The 23,400-nt window shown below is 35.8% G+C and overlaps 1 protein-coding gene across 20 annotated transcripts in view; it reads left to right on the top strand.

Annotated features, from left to right (window-relative positions):
- CDC42BPA (CDC42 binding protein kinase alpha) overlaps positions 1-23,400 on the top strand; it is a 313,445-nt gene that overhangs the window by 270,562 nt on the left and 19,483 nt on the right. For all 20 annotated transcript variants that reach the window (XR_008649731.2, XM_055235029.2, XM_055235020.2 and 17 more), the window contains 8 exons: positions 1,239-1,320; positions 3,138-3,354; positions 4,167-4,229; positions 5,401-5,994; positions 8,520-8,617; positions 11,346-11,430; positions 17,593-17,716; positions 18,440-18,557. Coding sequence is in view for 19 of the 20 variants with exons in the window: in XM_055235029.2 (XP_055091004.1) it covers positions 1,239-1,320; positions 3,138-3,354; positions 4,167-4,229; positions 5,401-5,994; positions 8,520-8,617; positions 11,346-11,430; positions 17,593-17,716; positions 18,440-18,557 (1,381 nt within the window). In the remaining variant the exon portion in view is untranslated. The remainder of the gene's footprint in view (positions 1-1,238; positions 1,321-3,137; positions 3,355-4,166; positions 4,230-5,400; positions 5,995-8,519; positions 8,618-11,345; positions 11,431-17,592; positions 17,717-18,439; positions 18,558-23,400) is intronic.

The following is a 23,400-nucleotide window of genomic DNA, read 5'->3' as shown; positions in this document are numbered from 1 at the left end:
AAGACTCTGAAGGTAAAATTATTTGTATCATTGCAACATAGGAATTTTAAAGTTTCTGATTTTTAAAAATTGTGTTGCCATGGTTTATTTAAATGAACTAATTTCGTATTTTCTAATTTGCTAATATTGCTATAGTAACAGAATTGAAAATAGGAAGTAAGGTGTATTTATAGGACAGGTTGGTATGTGTGTTGAGTGTGAGGGGCTAGGAGTTAAGGAAAAAGAAGTTGGTGACCAAAAGACCTGTGTAAATGGGGTAATGGAGGCCTAACATGTGAAGCTTATATTTTCACATCACCTAAAGGCTTAGAGTATAATTTCAATGTGAGGAAAGAAAATAAAAATCAGAAAGGCTTCTGGAAAACATGATCAGTAAACATTTAAGTAAGTACAGCCCTTAAACACTTCTGGTCTCATTTTTCAGATTCTTCCCATGTTCCTTAGTGCTCTCTCCTTCACCTTTTCTCCTAACTCCAGGCACTGTCCTTGAGTGATCATAGTTACTCACAGCTTCAGCCATCGCCTCAGCATTGATGACTCCCAGGCTTGTATCTCCAGTTCAGATATATCCATCCATTGCTCAAAACTGGAATTTCTAGCTATGACTCACATTGACACTTCACATTAGCATCTCAAATACATTATCTTCCCCTACAAAATATGGAACATGATGGGATAGATTCAAGAAATATTGGCAAGAAAAATCTGATAGAACTTACTAAGGGACTGAATATAGATAGGGAGAAGAATCAAAAATAGGACTAAAGTGTCAAGCCTGTAAGACTAAGGGAGTCATGGTACCAACAGCAAAATTAAGGGAATCACAAGAAATTATTGTGGAGGAAATATGTTTTAGATGTTGAAGGAACAATAAAATATAACATGAGCTGGGTTAAGGGTACTTAAGGTTTATTATGGGAGGCAAGAAGGTCCACTGGAGGCTCCAGAGACCTACCAGGGTTCAAATCCCAGTTCTACATGTATACTTAACTGGCCTTGTGACTGTGGGTAAGCCAGCAATGATTTCTAGCTCTTGTATAATATGCCACTAGGAAGTTATTCTTGATAAATTATTTGGGGCACTATTAATTACAATGGGGAAAAATTAATTTTTTTAAAAAATTAAATTTGGGTGTTTGGTGCAGTTAAGCTTTGGGTATGTGTTATTTGGATACACGCCCCAAACCACCCACACATAGCCACATATACTAACTTTTAATGCTTTGCCTTTTGTTCAGGGATGAAGAATTTTCTGTGAGTTCAGTCTTAGCTTCTGATGTTATTCATGCAAGTCGGAAAGATATACCCTGTATATTTAGGGTAAGTGTGTATGCTATAATTTGATCACTGAATTATGTGTTTTTAATGAGTATATTTTGCCTCCCTGTATAAATCATAAATTCACTATAAGTAAAACCAAATATTATATTCTTTTATATATTTCATGTCATCCAGTACTTGAAGGTATAGAAAGTTGGTGCTAAGTATTTAATTAGTGAAAGACCTGGAGAAAGCATCAATATATGGCTTATAAAATATGCTTCCTGTTAGATAATATTTTTTAGTTCCAATTCAATTTTTAAATAAATACTACCACATGGAAAATTAGATAAGTGTGAGGTTTCTCAAGTTTTTAAAAAAATAAAAATGTCTGTCTTGAAAAATTAATGTGTTTGTTACTGCTTTGTAACAGCCATTCCAAAACTTACTAGCTTAAACCAACAATGATTTACTATTTTTCACTATTCTGTGGACCAGCTGTAAAGTTCTTGTGGTGTCAGCTAGTGTCACTCATATGACTGCATTCAGCTCATTTGGGGCCAGGACGTCTAATGACCTTGCTCTTACATCTGGGTGCTGGCCGTTAGCTGGGTGATCTCAGTTCTCCTCTTTGTGAACTCCCTCCATGTGGTCTCTGGTCATCAGGTAGGCTGGCTGAGCTCCTAGTGGCTGGCTTCTAAGAGAGCAAAATAAGCTGCCAGGCCCTTTGAGGACTAGGCCCAAAACAGTTACAATAACCCTTCTGCATTCTGTTGGTTCAAAGCAAGTCATGAGTTCAGCCCAGATTTAAGGGGAGGGGAAATAGACTCCACCTCTTGATGAGAAGAATGGAATTCCTTAGGAGGACTTGTTGGTAGCCGTCTTTGGAGGCTCTTGCCACGATGCAATCTTGAGTTGGTAAATTAAGACAATAGAGGTTAAAAAAAAAACAAACTACTGCCCAATTGTTATGCCTATCTCTCTATATTTGTCTATGAATCTTGTATCTAAGGAAGGTCAGGCAAAGATTATACTTAGTCTCTTAGTTCCCAGACTGACAACTATTTATTTTCCTCCCAGCCACCAAGGGAGCCTACAGAGGCCCACTGATCTATAACTGATTTTCATAGTGTGATTTTATTGTCACTGCTACCTAATAAGGAATTCTTTACTTATAATAAGGAATTCATATAGGTAAAATTTAAAACTGCTCTGATAGTGTTGTTTGTATAATGATAAACCTTCATTTAAATGTTAATTTAAATGATCAAATCTTAATGATAATGCGAGTTATTGTTGTGAAGTAACAGATAATATATTTCTGAGCACTTCTGACTTCTTAAAACAAGTCGCAAAGTCAGTATGGTGTGGCGCTTAAGAGCATGGGCACAAGATCCCAGACTTCTAGTTGTGTGTCCTTGGAGAAATGATTTAATTTCTTTGCATCACCATTTTTTTCATATATAAAATAAGGATATAATGACAGTACATCCTAAATCATGACGATGTTAACAGAGTTAAATGAGTTAATACTTGTAAAGTGCTTAGATCTACCTGGTGCTCAGTATTTACTCAATAAATGTCAGTTGTTGTTGTTGTTATATATTTAATGCCTCTTTAGTGATAGTGTTCTGGCACTTTTATAGAAGGAAAATGAAAATGATACTAACATTTCAAATGATATCTGCCACCTTTGCTTTGTCATGTATTCTAGTGCTAAAGGTAGTTATTCTGATTAGGAATAGCTAAACTCCAGTAACGGTATCATTTAATGAATGCTCATTTTACTGGTGAGTGCTAAGCAAACTAACATAATCATGAAACTAGCATAAAGGGTGTCTTTTCTAATATCATGAATATTGATTAAATTGTTCTAGGTCACAGCTTCCCAGCTCTCAGCATCTAATAACAAATGTTCAATCCTGATGCTAGCAGACAGTGAGAATGAGAAGAGTAAGTGGGTGGGAGTGCTGAGTGAATTGCACAAGATTTTGAAGAAAAACAAATTCAGAGACCGCTCAGTCTATGTTCCCAAAGAGGCTTATGACAGCACTCTACCCCTCATTAAAACAACCCAGGCAGCCGCAATCATAGGTATGAACTTATAACATTTATCATATTATTATAATTATTTACTAATGTACCTTGAGAACAGGGATTGGCTTTCATCTAGGAATCCCCAGTGTCCAACATACTGTGCATCATATCACAAATGCTCAGTACATGTTTATTGAATGAATGAGACCTATATCAGATCTTTGTTTTTCAGTAAGCAAGAGTATAAGTACACTTTCAAAGTGCCTTTTTTTCCTGGAAAAACAACAGTGCTAAACATTAGCCTACCGGTCTATTTTCTGTTTGTGTGATTTAGAACAAGTTAGTTTCTTAGAGTTTAATATATAAAATACAGATGGTAATTACCTTGCTAAGGTTATTGGGAAGTTTAAATAAGATGGAATACATAACACTGCATAAAAGAAATCCCCTTAACAAATGGCAGTTTCTGTGTCTGGAGATTTAAATTTTTGCTGTATTCCTGTGTATGCATCTAACTCTTTTATTACTTTCCATAAATACTGAAAAGTTTAATGAGTATGGTTCAAATGCCATTCACAACTTTTACCTCCCAAAACAAGAAGTGTAGAATAACTTAGGTTTTTCATTTTGTTTCATCATTTATTAAACATTTACTTCTTTTTGTAAGTATTGATACGGATTATTCTGTAATAATTGTTCTATTTTAGAAGACATGAGAGATTTACCAGTATAATCTGAAAGGAAATAGTGTAAACTGTTATTGTAATTTATTTTATTTCCATTTTTTGCACCAAATGTTCTTATCTGGTTTATTAGCATCACATGGTTTTTTTCCTAATAAAAATCTTTCACATTCATGTCTTACATAGATCATGAAAGAATTGCTTTGGGAAACGAAGAAGGGTTATTTGTTGTACATGTCACCAAAGATGGTAAGAGAAAACTTTTTTTTTTTTTTTTGGAGTAATTTTAAATCGTGTTAAAAAAATTAAACTCTAGATTCTAAATTCTACAAAGAGCAGGATTTGCTCATATTTATCCTGTGACTAAAATTTTCCAGACCTAATTTGATATGTTTATAAATTAAAAGATTATTTTTAAATTTCTATAATCCCCCTGAGGTTTAAAACTTCAAATATGTATTGTCTTTCTTGTATCATATTATTTATGAACTCAGATTGCATTTCTTTTTTTTTTTTTTTTTTTTTTTTTTTTTTTTTTTTTTGAGACGGAGTTTCACTCTTGCTGCCCAGGCTGGAGTGCAGTGGCACGATCTCGGCTCACTGCAGCCTCCACCTCCTGGGTTCAAGAGATTCTCCTGCCTCAGCCTCCCAGTAGCTGGGATTACAGGCATGCACCACCATGCCTGGCTAATTTTGTATTTTTAGTAGAGACGAGGTTTCTCCATGTTGGCCAGGTTGGTCTCGAACTCCCAGCTTCAGGTGATCCACCCGCCTCAGCCTCCCAAAGTGCTGGGATTACAGGCATGAGCCACTGCGCCCAGCCCAGATTGCATTTCTAAAGATGGAACGTGAAAAAAAATATATACAACTTGATTTTCACATTGTTCTATTAGTACCAGAAGAGGCAACAGCTATTAAAATGTGTTTATTTGGAGGTTTTTCTTCTAGGGAAAAACTAAATGCTGGGTGAAATAAAGAGAAACCAATATAACTTGGTATTCATAAATACAATATTCTAAGTTTTATCTTTATGTCAACTTAGATCATGGGAAAACAATGCATTGTTACCTATATAAAAACTTCTGAAAAATAAGTTCTCTGTTTTTAAAAATGGGAATCCTATGGTGACGTTCCCTAGAATTTAGTGCCAGTAAAAAAGTTTTCCTTGAAGATTTGGCATACTTTTACACAAGAATCCTTTGGGGTTTGCCTTGGCTGTCAGAAATCTCAGGATTCAATTTAATACGTACTATAGGTGAGTTAAATTATCTTACGATGGGTTTGATAATCTTTTTTTCCTGTGACTTCTGATGTCTTGTTCTTCCGTGTGTGCATCTGTAAGTTGACTTATATCCTTTTGAGTATAATTGGGATATGATTAATCAATAAAACTATATTTTATTATTCTTTCTGTGTTTAGAAATTATTAGAGTTGGTGACAATAAGAAGATTCATCAGATTGAACTCATTCCAAATGATCAGCTTGTTGCTGTGATCTCAGGACGAAATCGTCATGTACGACTTTTTCCTATGTCAGCATTGGATGGGCGAGAGACCGATTTTTACAAGCTGGCAGAAACTAAAGGGTGTCAAACCATAACTTCTGGAAAGATGCGCCATGGAGCTCTCACATGCCTGTGTGTGGCTATGAAAAGGCAGGTCCTCTGTTATGAACTATTTCAGAGCAAGACCCGTCACAGAAAATTTAAGGAAATTCAAGTCCCATATAATGTCCAGTGGATGGCAATCTTCAGTGAACAACTCTGTGTGGGATTCCAGTCAGGATTTCTAAGATACCCCTTGAATGGAGAAGGAAGTCCATTCAGTATGCTCCATTCAAATGACCATACACTATCATTTATTGCACACCAACCAATGGATGCTATCTGCGCAGTTGAGATCTCCAGTAAAGAATATCTGCTGTGTTTTAACAGCATTGGGATATACACTGACTGCCAGGGCCGAAGATCTAGACAACAGGAATTGATGTGGCCAGCAAATCCTTCCTCTTGTTGTAAGATTCTCTTTCTTATGGCTGTCTTATCTTTATGTCTCTTTCCTTCCTTTTCCCTTCCACTTCGTCTCCCAAATGTTGTCATTGTTAGTAACAGTTTTTTTAAAAAGTCATTCTTAATGCTTTTCCTCAGTATTGATTATGTTGTTGATGTAAAAACCATATGTAGTTAGGCCTGGGCAAACAGGGCCAGCATTAGCATGTGCGTAATTTAAACAAAACATCTTTCTGTGGAATATTTCACTAAGATGGATTTTTTACCCGACATCCCACATTGTATTTTGAAATAATCCTGAATTGTTATCTCATGGTCCCCCAGAATATGGTGCTTGTAAGCTTCAGTGTCTCACAGAACTTACTCTGGAGAAGTAGTTACTAAGTGAATTATTTGATCAGGTATGTAAAGGTATAATGTAGCATTTATAAGAGGTGTTTTTTCAGTTTTCCACTTTTATCTAGATGAGTAGATATTTATAATTGCTTATTTTACCCCTTCAAGAAATATTAAGACATAATAAATTATTGAATACTTTTTTTTTTTTGAGAGATGGAGTCTTGCTCTGTCACCCAGGTTAGACCTAGAGTACAGTGGTATCATCATAGCCCACTGCAGCCTCCAACTCCTGGGCTGAAGCAATCCTCCTACTTCAGCCTCCCGAGTAGCTGGGACAGCAGGTGCACACCACCACACCCAGCTTACGTTTTTATTTTTTATTTTTGTAGAGATGGTCTCATTAGTTGTTCAGGCTGGTCTCAAATTCTTGTCCTCAAGCAGTCCTCCCAACTTGGTCTCCCAAAGCACTGAGATTATAGGCTTGACTCACCACACCCAGCCTTATTGAATACTTTTAATTATAGAATACTTTGGTTATTGAAAATAATCCAATTATTATTGAATATGTGCCATTGAATATGAGTTATAGCAATGAGTAAAATAGATACAGTCTTAACCCCACAGAGCATGGGGTGCAGTAGAAAAGATTTGTGATAAAGCAAGTAGTTGCAGTACAGTGTAAGTGCTATGATAGCAGAAGTAGAGAGTTCTATAGAAGCACATAGGAGAAGTATTTCATCCAAACTGTTTTGTTTTTAATGAAAAATACTTAAGCATGTTAAAATGCTGAAGGGAAAAAAAACCCTAGGGAACTACGTGGATAAGTAGTCTATATGGGAAATAGAGTAAGACTGCCAAGAAGGCCAGAGAGGACAAAATTCAGAAGACAAGTGCAAGAATTACTTGGGGGCAGGAGGAGTAAAACCTCTTCATTTGTAATAAGATAGGAGGAGGAGTGATGGGTATGGGTCTAGTCAAGTTTAAAGGTTCAGTGCAAGAAAGTTTGGAAGGGCAATCCATGCTTATTACAGAAAAATCAGAAAGTTTGTGTCAACAGGACAAAAGAAAAATACCTCTAGTTCTACCCATCCAGACTTTTTTTTTCCCCACCCTCCATCCTGGGATGAACGACTTAACTATTTTTTGTTGTTATTGTTGTTGTTTTTTGTCTTTCCAGCTTTCAACTGCAGATCTTGGGAATTAACTATTTTTAATATTTTGTTTCTTCTGAAAAATATAGTCTTAGGTAGGCACAGTGGCTTACACCTGTAATCCCAGCACTTCAGGAGGCTGAGGCGGGAGGATCGCTTGAGGCCAGAAGTTCGAGGCCAACCTGGGCAACATAGCAAGAACCAGTCTCTATAAAAAATTCTCTTTAATTAGCCAGGTGTAGTGGTTGCATGCCTGTCGTCCCAACTACCCAAGAGGCTGAGGTGGGAGGATCACTTGAGCTATGATCATGCCACTGCACTCCAGCCTAGGCAACACAATGAGACCTTATCTCTAAAAACACAAACCCACACACTCTCACACTCTCTTTCTTATCAATAGAATAAATGCTGTCTTGTAACTGAGTCAGATAATAATTACGATTATTCTAATGTAGAGTCAGAGTTGGAATGTCTGACTTTTTTGTATAACTCTGCCAATAATTCCCTTTGTAACCTTAGTTTAAGTAAACCATTGAATCTTTCTTTGCCTGTGTCACCATTTGTTGATATTCATTCTTTCAACAAGCATATATTGAGCATCTACCCTCTTCATGTAACTGTGCTACAGTGCTTTATTATACATTCTTAACAGGGACTAGCACACTTACCTGAAGATTTGTCTGCTTTCTAAGTTTGATTCACTGTCAATAACTTAACTACTTTTAGGAATCAAATACTTTAAATATAATGAAATTCCTTTATAGAACTCATGTTGGGCAAAGAAACAGTATACCCCTGGTGTTTACAGAATCCGTCTATATTATAACAGCTATATAATCTGAACCGTGGTGTACCAGTTCTTCATTTACGATATATGTTCTGTTTGCTTCAAAAATGTTTTGATTTGGCTACTATATGATAGCCACATAGGATTTGGGTGGGATTCCACTCTACAGTTATTTAGTGTAGACCTTTCAAAATATTTGGGGTTTAATAGTTAAAAGTAATCCGCAAGCTGCCCCCTCCTTCCCTTCTCCCAGGTTACAATGCACCATACCTCTCGGTGTACAGTGAAAATGCAGTTGATATCTTTGATGTGAACTCCATGGAATGGATTCAGACTCTTCCTCTCAAAAAGGTAATTTAATATTAAAATGTAGGCTAAGCCAACTGAGTATAAGTGAAAACACTAAATTACTAAATAGTAATTTTTTTTTTATTCAACATTTTCTGGCATGTGTAATTGGCAGTTTGGGACTTAGCTAAGAGTGAGAAAATAGAAACAGAAATAAAGTTGGTCAATTTCCTTATGCCTAGCTAAAACCATACTAATTTTACTATATTTGGTTTATGCAAAGGATGATTGTTGTTATTATGAACAACTAGAATATATCCTACAACTTAAAATGTCAGTGTTACCTTCCACTTTTGGATTAAGGAGCTCTGAGAGAGTACATGAGTATTATGAATTATAACTGTCATTCACCCAGTGTTTAATCCTGTGGCGACAGATTTAACAGGCTAGAAAAGTAATTGAACTTAGAACCAAAACTGTTTAAGTGTCTCATAATTGAAAAATAAAGATGTCATATATTCCTAATAAAACATAATATTTTTCTTAATGTGTAATCCTGTTTCCATAACAAAGAGAATTTTTACAATTATAGAACTGCTAGTTTGCAAAAATGAAGAGCAATAGTTTCATATAGATAGATGTCATTATATATATAGCATGTATGATTAGTTGGGGGACAGGGTTTACAGAATACGTGAAAGTAGCTGAGATCATATTTCAAAATTAGCACCCGTTTAAAATCATAATAGCAGTTTAAAAAGCTCTTGTAAATACTGCCAGATTATCTAAAGCAACTAAAATATCCTCTAGTTCGTAAATTTGGATTGGTCATTGTTACTTTTCTGTGGATTTTTTTGTTTTTGTTTTGTTTTGTTTTGTTTCTGTTTTTGTTTTTGAGACAGGGTCTCCCTCTGTCATCCAACCTGGAGTGCAGTGACATGATTTCAGCTCACTGCAGCCTGCATCTCCTGGGTTCAAGCAATTCTCCCACCTCTGCCTCCAGAGTAGCTGGGACTACAGGTGTACACCACCATGCCCTGCTAATTTTTGTGTTTTTAGTAGAGACAGGGTTTCACCATGTTGGCCAGGCTGGCCTCGAACTTCTTACTTCAAGTGATCTGCCTGCCTCGGCCTCCCAAAGTGCTGGGATTACAGGCATGAGCCACTGCGCTCAGCCCTATTTGATTTTTATCATGTAATTTTTGCAATGTATGTGAAAGAATAGATACGTGGCCTTTGTGAAGGATAATAATAAACTGATCACTCATGAACCTACCTCCTAACCTGAGAATCAGAACATCACTCATATAACTGCAAACTGCATCATGTTGTGCTTGTCATTCCTTTGCTTTTCTTAAAATACAGAATTTTTGCATATTTAAGTATCCCTAAATAATATAGCTTTCAGTTTTGCTTGGTTTTGAGCTTTATAAAAATGTTATAATATATAGTCATTTTCTATCTTGCTTTCTTTACTCATCCACTGAGTCTCATTCATTCATGTTGTTACATATACCATATAGTTTGTTGCCTTTCAGTACTATAAAATATTCTGTCGGGTGAACTTAGCACTACTGTCTGTTCCCTGACTGGGAGACATTGAATTATTTACTAGCTTTTTGCAATCGTGATGTTGCTGTATATGTTTTTTGGAATAGTTTTCAGGAGTTTGAGTCATATACCTGGGAGCAGAATTGATGGGACATAAGGAGTTCAGTCAGCTTTATGAGATAGTGTCATATTATTTTCCAAAGTAATTGTACCAACCAATACTCCCATCAACAGCATAAAGGAATTCTTATCCACATCCTAGTACTTTCCATTGTCAGGATTCATAGGTTTTGTAAATGGTTACAAAGTAGTATTTCATTGAAGTTTCAATTTGCATGTCGCTAATTAACTGTGTAGTTGAAAGTCTTTTGTATGTTTATTTATCATTCATATTTCCTCTTCCATGAAATGCCTGGTCATGCTTTTTGCTCATTTTGCTGTTGGATTGGCCATATTTTTCTTATTTATTGGAATTCTTTATACATTGTGGATACTGGCTAATGATGGATATGTAAATCCTTTTCTTCTTTGTGACCTATTCATTCATTTGTATTTGGCTTAACAGAAGTTACTAATTTTAATGTAGTTAAATGTATCTTTCTTTTCCTTTATGTTTGTCTTTTTTCTCTTGTTTAAGAAACTCTTTCCTACCTTAAGGTCATAAGATACATTCTATTCTCCTCCAAACATTTTACCTTTTTTAAAAAATCTTTTTTAAATGTGTATACCCAGCCTCCAAACATTGTAAAGCTTGGCCTATTACGTTTATGTTTTTAATCCAATTGGAATTGATGCTTGGTTCCATATAACCAGTTGCTCAGTCACTGTTTATTGACAGTCCCTCCTTTCCCCAGTGATCTACCCTTCCATCTCCATCATATGTATGCATTTAGTTTTTGATAGTAAGAATTCATAAATCAGCTGTGTTGATATCTTCTTAGTGTAACTGTTTGGTCATTAATGGCTTTAAAAAGTCTAAGGTTTAAATGTATTTCTACTTATTTGTTCATTTGCTTAGGATAGCCTTCCTTTAAAATGTTATCATTGCAAGTTTGTTTGTTCAAATTAGATAGTATTATACCTTTCCAGTCAGAATTATTGTTGATTTTTCTGAGAGGGCTGTATTTTGAAGTAGATAAATGAGAAGTCTTAATAAGATGTGCTTTATAAGTAGGACAAAAGTTTTATAATTTAATTTTTAAAGGTTTTGTTGAAATACTAATTTTGTTTTTTATTTTAGGTTCGACCCTTAAACAATGAAGGATCATTAAATCTTTTAGGGTTGGAGACCATTAGATTAATATATTTCAAAAATAAGATGGCAGGTAAGAAAATATATATATTCATAGGGATAGCTTCATTGGAAATATTATTTCTAAGCTAACTGCCCAAGGTCACATTAATAATAAGTGCCAGAGTCCAGATTTCAACACAGGCGTATCTTACTCCAAGTCTATGATGTTGGCCACTGTCACATTCTTAATATATTAGAATAAATTACTGAGCAAAAAGTCGTTCTGTTTAAGCTCACGTATTTGATTCTGACATACCTTGTTATTTTTCTGTGGAGTACCTGAGTAAGTAAAGAAAGTGTAGCTGTTTATGTCTTCTGTATTTTCAATATTGTAGAACCTAACCAAAATTTGTAACATTAAAATTATAAATACTCATCTAGAGTTGAGGAATATGTCTTCAGGAACATATCTTCTGCCAGTGTACAGGGCCTAGCACTTTGAAAGTGGTGATGTCAGCATAGGAAGAAGCAGGAAAGAGAGGAGAGTCATGGGAGTGCCTGGAATCAGGAGAGGGAATGGAGACCCAGAGTGTTACAGACAGGAGGGGAGAATATTTGATCAGTGACCAAAATATTGAGGTCACACACATGTCATTACATACCACACATAAAATGCCAGGGAGACTGTTCACATAGAATTAAATGTTGTTTGCCTGTCAGGGTGTCCAAAGAGTTAAAGTCTCACTTTTAACGAATATTATTATGGTGCCCTCTTCTATATAATAAAGTCATTTTTGTGTCATAGCAGCAAATTTCTATATAATAGAAGTATTTGTAAATTTCTGATCTGTTATGGCAGGTCTGTTAGCGAGGATGTATTTACAGTACATTATGTATTTAAAATATTTTTTTTTTTTTGAGACGGAGTCTGACTCTGTTGCCCAGGCTATAGTGCAGTGGCACAATCTTGGCTCACTGCATCCTCCTTCTCCTGGGTTCAAGTGATCCTCCCACCTCAGCTTCCTGAGTAGCTAGGATTATAGGTGTGCACCACCACACCCAGCTAATTTTTTGTAATTTTAGTAGAGATGGAGTTTCACCATGTTGGCCAGGCTGGTCTTGAACTCCTGACCTCAAATGATCCACCTGTCTCAGCCTCCCAAAGTACTGGGATTATAGGCCTGAGCCATCATGCCTGGCCAGTATTTAAAATAATTTAAGTAGACAAATATAAGTAAAAATACTGGCTTCAAGAAAACACATTAAAATGTTTAGACCCTTTATTTTGGGGTAGTTAATTTTTTTTTTTTTTTGAGGGGGGAGACGGAGTCTCGCTCTGTTGCGAGGCTGGAGTGCAGGGGCACCATCTCAGCTCACTGCAACCTCCGCCTCCTGGGTTCAAGTGATTCTCCTGCCTCAGTCTCCTGAGTAGCTGGGATTACAGGCACGCACCACCATGCCCAGCTAATTTTTTTGTATTTTTAGTAGAGACGGGGTTTCACCATGTTGGCCAGGATGATCTCCATCTCCTGACCTCGTGTCCCACCCGCCTTGGCCTCTCAAAGTGCTGGGATTACAGGCATGAGCCACCGCGCCTGGCTATGAAATTATTATCTTAATGGTTTTCTCCCACCTACCCCATATTCCTGCAATAAATTTGGCTTTTCTACTATCAAAAAAAAAATCCGTCAGAAGTTTTTCTGTGATTTTTTTTTGTTGGTTTTGTTTTATTTTGTTGGTGTGTTTTGTGTTATTAAGTACTGGAATACACAAAATTGCTTGATTTCTGGTTCAGTGCGTTGGTACATTGTCTTGGAACCAGATGTTTCTTGGTGAACAGGCTGGTGAATATAGCAGAAGTCTGTGGTAAGACTCCATTATGACTTAAGAAAGGATATTCAGGTTTTAGAAGTGATTCTCATTCAGAGATGGATACTTCGTGAAGTTAATGAAATGTAAGCTTTAGATACTTCACTTCCAAGACCCATACTTAGTTTTATACAGGCATACCCCTGTTTTATTGTGTGCCACTTTATCGTGCTTCACAGATACTACATTTTTTACGGATCGCAGGTTTATGGTAACCCTGCCTCCAGTAAGTCTTGGTGCCATTTTTCCAACAGCATGTGTTGACTTCATGTCTCTGTTTCACATTTTGGTAATTCTTGGAATATTTCAAACTTTTTCACTGTTATTCTGTCTGTTACGGTGATCGGTGATCAGTGATCCAAATTTGAGGTTATCGTAATTGTTTTGGGGTGCCACAAACCATGCCCATATAAGATGCCAAACTTAATTGATAAATGTGTGTGTTCTGACTGTTCCACCAAGCAGCTGTTCCCTGGTCTCCCTCCCTCTCATTGGGCCTCTCTATTCTCTGAGAACCAACAATAGTGAAATTAGGCCCATTAATAGCCCTACAATAGACTCTAAGTGTTCAACTGAAGAGTCGCACATCTCTTACTTTAAATCAAAAGCTAGAAATGATTAAACTTAATGAGGAAGGTATATTGAAAGTCGAGACAGGCTGCAAGCTAGGCCTCTTGCAACAGTTAGCCAAGTCATGAGTGCAAAGGAAAAGTTCTTGAAAGAAATTAAAGTGCTGCTGCAGAGAACATATGATAAGAAAGTGAAACAACCTTATTTCTGCTACAAAGAAAGTTTTAGTGATCTGGATAGACTGTCAGCCGCAACATTCCCTGAAGCCAAAGCCTAATCCAGAGCAAAGCTTTCTCTTCAATTCTATAAAAGCTGAGAGCTGTCAGGAACCTGCAGTAGAAAAGACGTTAGCAGAGTTTGGCTCATGAGATTTAAGGAAGGAAGCCATCTCCATAACATAAAAATGCAAGGTGAAACAGCAAGTATTGATGTACAAGCTCAGCAATTTATCCAGAAGACATAGCTAAGATAATTGATGAAGGTGGCTACACTGAACAATACAAAATTCAGTTTAGCTAAAACAGACTTCTATAGGAAGAAGATGCCATCTAGGACTTTCATAGCTAGAGAGAAGTCAATGTCTGGCTTCAAAGGACAGGCTGACTCTTGTTAGAGATTAATGCAGCTTGTGGCTTTACGTTGAAGCCAGTGCTCATTTACCATTCGAAAAAATCCTAGGCCCTTAAGAGTTACAGTAACTCAGCCAGGCATGGTGGCTCACACCAGTAATCCCAGCACTTTGGGAGGCCGAGGCAGGCAGATCACCTGAGGTCAGGAGTTCAAGACCAGCCTGGCCAACATGGAGAAACTCTGTCTCTACTAAAAATACAAAATTAGCCAGCTACTCAGGAGGCTGAGGCAGGAGAATCACTTGAACCTGGGAGGTGGAGGTTGCAGTGAGCCGAGATTGCGCCATTGCACTCCAGCCTGGGCAACAAGGGCGAAATTCCATCTCAAAAAAAAAAAAAAAAAAAAAAAAAAAGAATTATGGTAACTCTACTCTGCCTATATTTTATAAGCAGAACAACAAAGTCTGGATGGCAACACATCTGTTTACAGGATGTCACTGAAAATTTTAAGCCCACTGTTGAGATCTACTGCTCAGAAAAGAAATACTTCTTTCAAAATATTACTGCTCATTGACAATGCACCTAAGTCACCCAAAATCTCTGATGGAGAGGTACAAGGAGATTAATGATGTTATTTTCACATCCGCTAACACAGCATCCATTCTGTAGCCCGTGGATAAAGGAGTCATTTTGACTTTTAAGTCTGATCATTTAAGAAACACATTTCATAAGGCCATAGCTGCCACAGATAGTTATTCCTCTGATGAATCTGGGCAAAATAGATTGAAAACCCTCTGGAAAGGATTCACCATTCTAGATGCCATTAAGAACGTGTAATTCTTGGGAGGAGGTCAAAATACCAACATTCACAGGAGTTTGGCAGAAGCAGATTCCAGCCCTCATGGATGACTTTTAGAGGTTCCAAACATCAGTGAAGGAAATAGCTACAGATGTGATGAAAAGAGCAAGAGAACTACTAGAATTAGGAGACTGAATTGCTGCAATCGCATGATAAATTTGATTGGATGAGGTGTTGTATCTCATGGGTAAGCAAAAAAAAAAAAAATGGTTTCTTGAAATGGCATCTACTCATGGTGAAGATGTTAAGAACATTGTTGAAAAAACAAGAAAATATTTAGAATATTACATACACTAAGGTGATAGGGCAGAGGCAGAGTTTGAGAGGATTGACTCCAATTTTGAAAGGAATTCTACCGTGGGTAAAATGTTACCAAACAGCATCATTATGCTATGGAGAACTGTCTTTTGTGAAAGGAGGAGTTAGAGTGGCAAACTTTATTGATGTCTCACTTTAAGAAATTGCCACAGCCATTCCAGCCTTCAGCAGCCACCACCCTGCTCAGTCAGCAGCTTATCCACATCGAGGCAAGACCCTCCAGCTATCAACAAGAATACGACTCATGAAGGCGAAGATGATTGTTAGCATTTTTTGGCAATAAAGCATTTTTAAATTATGATATGTATTTTTTTAGACACATACTGTTGCACACTTAACAGACTACAGTATAATGTAAACATAATGTATATGCACTGGAAGACCAAAAAAATTGTGTGACTTGCTTTATTTTGGTATTTATTATGTGGTCTCAAATTGAACCTGCACTTTTTCCAAGGTGTGCCTGTATTCTGTTTCTTAGAGGAACTCCACATATTTGTATAAGATTGGCTCCACCCTATTCTCACTGTGTGTGACTGCTGGTCGTAAATGTGTTCATACCCACTATGTGTCTATAAGACAAAACCTATTCCGACTTGTCTTTTCCCATGCTTTTTCATCTTTCTACTCTAGGCTAAGAGTAGAGGTAGATCTTGGAGAAGAGGGACCTGACAAAATTTTAATGTAGTTGTCTTTTTCTTTGAAAAAGGAAGGAAATCCCATCTCAAGAGGTTCTTTCTTTTTCTGTGTTTTGCTTTCTCCATCATTTCTTAAGAGGTCAAAGTGTTCCTGCAGCCCTCTGCCTGTCCAAAATCTCCCATTGCCACCCTAAGTCTCCAAGACCTGCTTTACCCTTATAATTCTCAAATTCCAAATTTATGTCCCACATTCTCATTCACTTCAAAAATTCTGTTCTTTGGATGGGCATGATGGTGCATGTGCCTGTAATCCCAGCTCTTTGGGAGGCCAAGACAGGAGGATCACTTGAGACCAGGAGGTCGAGGCTGCAGTGAGCTATGATGGTGCCACTACACTCCAGCCTGGGCAACAGAGCAAGACCCTGCCTCAAACAAATAATAATAATAATTCTATTTTTAAAATATTTATTGTTAGGAAAGCAGTCTGCCTAAGCCATATTATTATGCCACGACGATCATGTTGCATTTCTGCTGATTATCACCTTTGTTTTCTTCTAGGCTCATTTGGCTTCTTCGCACCTCCTCCTCACTTCAGCTTTTTGGGTGTTGAAAACTTCTAAACTTTCCTGTTTTTCCTTATCTTATTTATAATGACACCCTTTGTTGTGTTACATGGATACAGTTGTCTATTTTTTTCTTATTTTCATACAGCCCAGCATGTTTTGGGAGTCCCTGGCAGACAGTTTTATTTACTTCTAGATATTAAAACTGACATCGGATAAGACTTATCACTGGGTTGCTAGGTGTATATGATTAAACATCATCTACCCCCAAGATCAGAAGAGGAGAAATAGCAACAGATTCTTACCTTTTGTAAAGGAAGGGTAGTGGGAGCACAGCTCCTTCTTTTTACTCCATATCTCATAGATTGAACCTTGCAAAGGAATTTTTTTTATTATGTAAAGATAGTTGTAATTGTTATTTACCATTTATGGTAAATCAAGCTTACCATTTATGCCTGATTACTGTTCAGGGTAACAATAGTAGCTCTTTAACAACACCCTAAGCCATTGAAATCAGTACCTGGAGGGAGAGAAAATATAGTATTGAGATACTGGGGTAGGGTGGCTGATTAGAGTGACAGAACACCAAGGCAACTACAGTTTTCTTCTAGTAAAATTATGTCCTACTGTGTTTATAATCAAGTAAAAGTGACAGTATATTTTGTAAGCTATGTTTACTTTCAGCATATTATCTGTTTACATAGGTTCTGTTAAATATTATTTACTGTGGTTATCAACACAACATTTAAAAACCAGAATTGCATATACTTGTACTATCAATGTTTGTACTGTCTTGGAGGTTAATAGATAAAAAGCATTTTAACAGTTTAAAAAACATCATTATCGTTTGTATTTTTATTTTAACAGAAGGGGACGAACTGGTAGTTCCTGAAACATCAGATAATAGTCGGAAACAAATGGTTAGAAATATTAACAATAAGCGGCGTTATTCCTTCAGAGTCCCAGAAGAGGAAAGAATGCAGCAGAGGAGGTAGATACTTAACCTGTACTATCATCCATGCCTGCTTGTACCATCTGAAGGACTACTTGGTGATGATACTATATTTGATTTGGAAGGAAAATTGGGTATCTGAAAATCTCATTCATCTGTGGTGTCAAAAACTGCAATAATGAATGTAACTTCTCAGTATCATTTTAATTAATATTCTCAAAATTGTGAGTATGCACTGGATTAAAGTACCATATTTTTATTCACTTCATTCACTTCTCTATGTATATAGAATAGTCATATTTTTGGATTGTGTACCTTTCTACAATATAAGCATAGGACATAGCTGTGCATACAGTAAGCCTGTATATGTCTAAGAAGTTCAGACTAACTACTCTCTTCATGAGCAAACAGAAGTAGGATTGTAGTATTTACAGTTACATATAAGACCGTTTCTGTAGTGTTATCAATCATTTTTAAAGAGATACATAAAATGTTCAGAATTATATGTAAAACAAAGTAGAGCTTCTTTGATGTCTTAAGTATTTAAAAAGACCCTCTACTGTTCCACCTAAAATCATAAGATCTTTTTTTTAATTTAAAATATTCTAAGGAAGTACATTTTTAATTGAGTATATTCTGTTACTCTATATTCTTATTAATGTGATTTAACAGTTGTATTTTTATTAAAATTAAGCTTAATTTTTTTCATAAGCTACATAAATTAACTGGAAAAAGTATCTAAACAGATGCTTTGTCTTACAGGGAAATGCTACGAGATCCAGAAATGAGAAATAAATTAATTTCTAATCCAACTAATTTTAACCACATAGCACACATGGGTCCTGGAGATGGAATACAGATCCTGAAAGATCTGCCCATGGTAAGAGGAATTAAGAGTGAATGTAAAAAAGGGCGGGTGTGGGGGGAATATAAATACATAGGCTTAAATACATGCGTAGACTTCAAAGGATATGTGAATGTAATGAGGAAATGTTTCTCTCAGTATACCACAATATGTCTAAGATACATGATGACATACCTGATGAACAAAACATAAAATTGAGACTTCTGTCAAAAGCCAAACAAATCAGGTTCTTACTTAGTTCCATATTGGAGAATTTCTCCCATGCCTAGGTTTACTATTGGTGGTGGAAGAAACTACCAGATTTGGAGAGGTTCTATACCAAATTTGGAATGTGGTTACCAAATCACTAAAATTTCACTACGTGTTAGCAAATCAATACAGATATTTGGCCTACTCTTTTTTTTTCTCCCAGAGAACCGCATAACTTGATCATTAATGGTTACATCTCTCTGATAGTTGTGAAATTAAATCTTTTTCCTTTACCCAGTTACAAACATGTTACCTGGTCAGTTGTACATGAAAAAGTATAACATAGGCCAGGTGTGGTGGCTCATGCCTGTAATCCCAGCACTTTGGGAGGCCAAGGCATGAGGATTGCTGAGGCCAGGAGTTCAAGACCAGCCCAGGCAACATAAGCAAGACCCCATTTCTTTTTTTTCTTTTTTTTTTTCTTTTTTTGAGATGGAGTCTCACTCTATCACCCAGGCTGGAGTGCAACGGTGTGATCTCGGCTCACTGCAACCTCTGCCTCCCAGGTTCAAGCAATTCTTCTGCGTCAGCCTCCTGAGTAGCTGAGATTACAGGCACCCGCCACCATGCCCGGCTAATTTTGTATTTTTAGTAGAGATGGGGTTTCATCATGTTGGTCAGGCTCGTCTCGAACCCTGACCTCGTGATCCGCCCGCCTCGGCCTCTGAAAGTGCTGGGATTACAGGCGTGAGCCACCAAGCCTGACCAAGACCCCATTTCTATAAAAACATTGCTGGGCATGGTAATGTGTGCCTGTAGTCCTAGTTACTCGGGAGGCTAAGGTGGGAGGATTACTTGAGCCCAGGAGTTTGAGGCTGCAGGGAGCTATGATTGCTGTTGCATTGGGCAACTGAGCAAGACCCTAACTCAAAAAAAGAAAAAAAGGTACAACATTGGAGAACTATTCTGTTTTAACAATATGAAGATTAGGCTCTCAGACTGGTCATGTTTAAATTAAGAACATTAGTGGAATTAGCCAGGCTCTGTACATTTCGGTACCATAGTTCTCTCAGCATACTATTAAAACTTTAAAAATGACCCTTTTGATTGGTAGTGATAGCTGCTAAATTTTGCACAGAATTTTAAGTATAATTCATATTTCATGACCATTTGGGAGATGATTTGTGAATCTTGACCCAAATTGCTGTCTAAGGAAATCTGTCTTAATTAACCCCATTATCAACACTACAGTGATAGAAGATATAAACATCTATCACTGACAGAGAAATTGATTGATAATATAGTTTGGTGTGCAGTCAAGTTTCTTTAAATTTAAAAAAACGCCTTTTAAAGGGAGGTTTGCATTTATTTCATGGGAAGAAAAAATATCTGCATTCAAGTCTGAGTTCTTCATTGTAAATATCTCAGTTCATCAGTTGGCACTGCTTGCTTATGAATGAATGTGACATTCTTATTACCATTACCAATAATATCAAAATATTATTATATATTCATAGTAATATACTTTGTGGAGTTCAAACAGGCCTCATTAATCATTTGTGTTTTTGGAATAGGGTTAGCTGTGCTGAGTAAATATTTAAAAAGTGCAAAAACTAGATTACAGCTTATCTTGATACAGTACTTTTAAAATTTTTCAGGTCGAGCACATTAAATATTAAAACTGTTATCCTTTTCTATCATGTTTAAAAGCTATACTATTTTTTTTTTCAACCTTTTCCTGGGAGTGAGATCTCAGATTTCTCTCCATTCTTTTCCCATTAGGAACATTTGCTTAAAGTCCTGAGTCTGGTTTTCCTTTAACCTCAGAAGTAAACATAACATAACTACAGAGTCCAAAGCCTGTTGTTTTTCCTTATGGAAGATGGGATGTCAGGCACAAAATACCTTAAAGAATTTTTTAAATTGTGATAAACAATTGAAATGTGAATATATTTATGACTTATATTTGATAAGTCAAGTGCTGTGTAGTATTTTAATTAAGCTTTTTAAATTGAGTTGGTAGTTTTTTCAATACATAATATGTGGTTAGCATTATGTAGGGATAGCAGGATACAAATTTCAAATATGTAAGTTGCAAAGCAAAACATCAGCAAATAAATTATTTCAGTAGTTACAAGGTTTTAATAGATATTCCTTTAAAATTTAAATTTCTTACACTTTTATTTTACACAGAAAAGAATGTTTTTATCTCATACATTCCGACAATGTAGCTAGAAGTAGTATAGAAAATGTTTGTAGACATTCTATTCTAGCCCACATATTACAGTGTTTAACAGAATGTTACTCTGCTTGGTATCCTTCTGCCATCAGGTGAAAAATCAGTTTGCTAATGTTCCAGAGTTCTTTCAGACCTTCATATCCAATAAGACTATGCACCTTGATGCCAAAATGTCAGATTTCAAACATTATAAGAATTTTTTTTATCAGAGATCCCTCCTCACTCTACATTTTCTTCCCTCTTCCTTCCATCACTTTAAGAAAAAAAAAAAGAGATAAAAGAAAAAGAAAAAATCTGTATCTTATTTTTTGTTCAAAATAAGGTCTATATTGATCAGCAAAACAAGTGAAGATAGCATTTTCCACAGAATCATTAGACCGCTTGATTTTTAGTGTTTGTTGTCACCTGATTTTGTTAACACATGATAATCATTCTTTTTGGCATTAACACAGGTGACTTTTTGCCCTCTCATTGCAATTCAGTTTTTAATGTGCCTTTCATTGCTTTAATGTTTTCTTATCACGTAAGTGCTTTTGTATTTCCAGGACAAGAAGTTGGTGTAAATTTTTGAAACCTGTTTCTTCACCTGTACACGTAGTATGCATCAAAGATTTTATCTGTCTGAATTCCTGTTCTTCACAACCAGATTTTATTTTCACATAACTTTTTTCTATTTCACTACCAAAGGACATATAACCTGGGGCTTTTTTATAGGCATCCATTTAATCATCTAACAAATATTTATTGAGCACTTACTTTGTGCCCAGAACCATCTTTATCTCAGAGTAGACACTAGTAAATACAATAATATGCATGTCTGAAAATAATAATAATATGCATGCCTGTACTTGTGTATGTATCTATTGAAAAGCTTGTGATATTTTAATGTATTCTCAGATGTTAATATGTTCTTTCCATTGAAATGGAATTATTACAAACTGTCTCATAAAATAAAGATGAATTAAATTTATCTAATGTTAACATATATGAGTTTTTAAATACCAAAGCCACATGTTGTCATCTATTCAAAGAACATGTGTCCCAGACATTTTTATATTTTAATTTATTCAAATCAGTATCACTTTCCTGTGAAATACTTATAAACTTAGAAAGTTTATTGTATGTCTTTAGAAATTTAATTCTGTTGCTTTTGTGCCAGATGTTCTTGAAACAGAATTGTTTGCTTTTTGAATATGGAAGGAGCAGTGAGACTAAGGGAGTCATATTCCTGTATCAGATGCAAACCTTTATTTGTATCTAAGTGAGCCAAGACAATATAAGCATTAATATAAGATGGTGTGTGGCTTATAAATAGATGCTATATTCATTTTCTTGAATTTTTAAAATAATTTACTGTTTTAATACATGGTTGCTATTTGTAATAAAGAACAAATTTTTCTCTAATTTGGATGCAAGAATAATACTTTACCTCTAGAAGATTTATTTTTAGCACATTACATTTCTCCTAGCTTTTTATCCATTACTAAAATTGTTAATAAAAGTATATTTTCGAGCTTAGTGACATCCTGGAGCTTTAAGATGTAATTTTGCTTCTTAAAGTCAAAGTTTCATGTACGTCAGTAAAACCTCAGAAGGTACTGATTTTATTCATATATCTAGAATAAAAACAAGACCTTACAGAGGAGACTTTCTTTTAAGCCTAGGTAATTTATGCGATCTTTTTACAAAGCAGGTTCATCTCAGCTCATGGGAACGTGAATGCTATGCTGGATTCAGTTAGCACTCTCTCCAACACGCCATTCACCCTCTGCCTCTAATGAAGGGATCATGTTCTTCAAGAACTGAATCTTGAAAATTCCCTTTAGAGAAGGTGACTGGCTACTGAGTGATAGTTCCTGCATATTCAGAAGTAGTTCTTTTATCTCTAAAGTTAGTCCTTGGATTCAACAGCTTTTTTCTATATCTTTGATATTACATTATTTCATTTAAAAAAATATACCTGAACATTGAAGGGAAGATTTTTACCTTGTTAAGAAAACAAACATGTTATTTTTGGGTGTCTAAATGGAGATAAGCTTGGGCTGCTTAAAGGTAAACCAATAATTAGTATATTCCATGGTTAACTGTTGTAAGGAAATAACATCAGTAAAAACAAACACATTATCAGGGAATGGTTTTACGTGGTTTTAGATTTCTAAAGAAACGGTTTCATAACACATCTATTTAGAAGCTGTTGTAGGTTCACTTGTTCCATTTTCTTGTTTCTTGCTTTTTCTATGCTTAATGTTTTTGATAGATTTTTGCCATATTTTGATTGTGTTATTACATAAGAAAATACTGAACTAAACTCTGAAAGTCTTGTATCTCTGAAAGTCCAATTTCTCCTTATTTTAATTAAAGAATAATTTTATAAAAAAGAATGATCTTTTGCAAATCAGCTATTTAAGTAACTGGCAAGAGTATTACAAA

This window comes from Symphalangus syndactylus, chromosome 19, assembly GCF_028878055.3.
Source record: "Symphalangus syndactylus isolate Jambi chromosome 19, NHGRI_mSymSyn1-v2.1_pri, whole genome shotgun sequence".
Classification (NCBI taxonomy): Eukaryota; Metazoa; Chordata; class Mammalia; order Primates; family Hylobatidae; genus Symphalangus; species Symphalangus syndactylus.
Note: the sequence above shows the minus strand (reverse complement) of the source record. Positions and strands in the feature narration are given on the sequence as shown.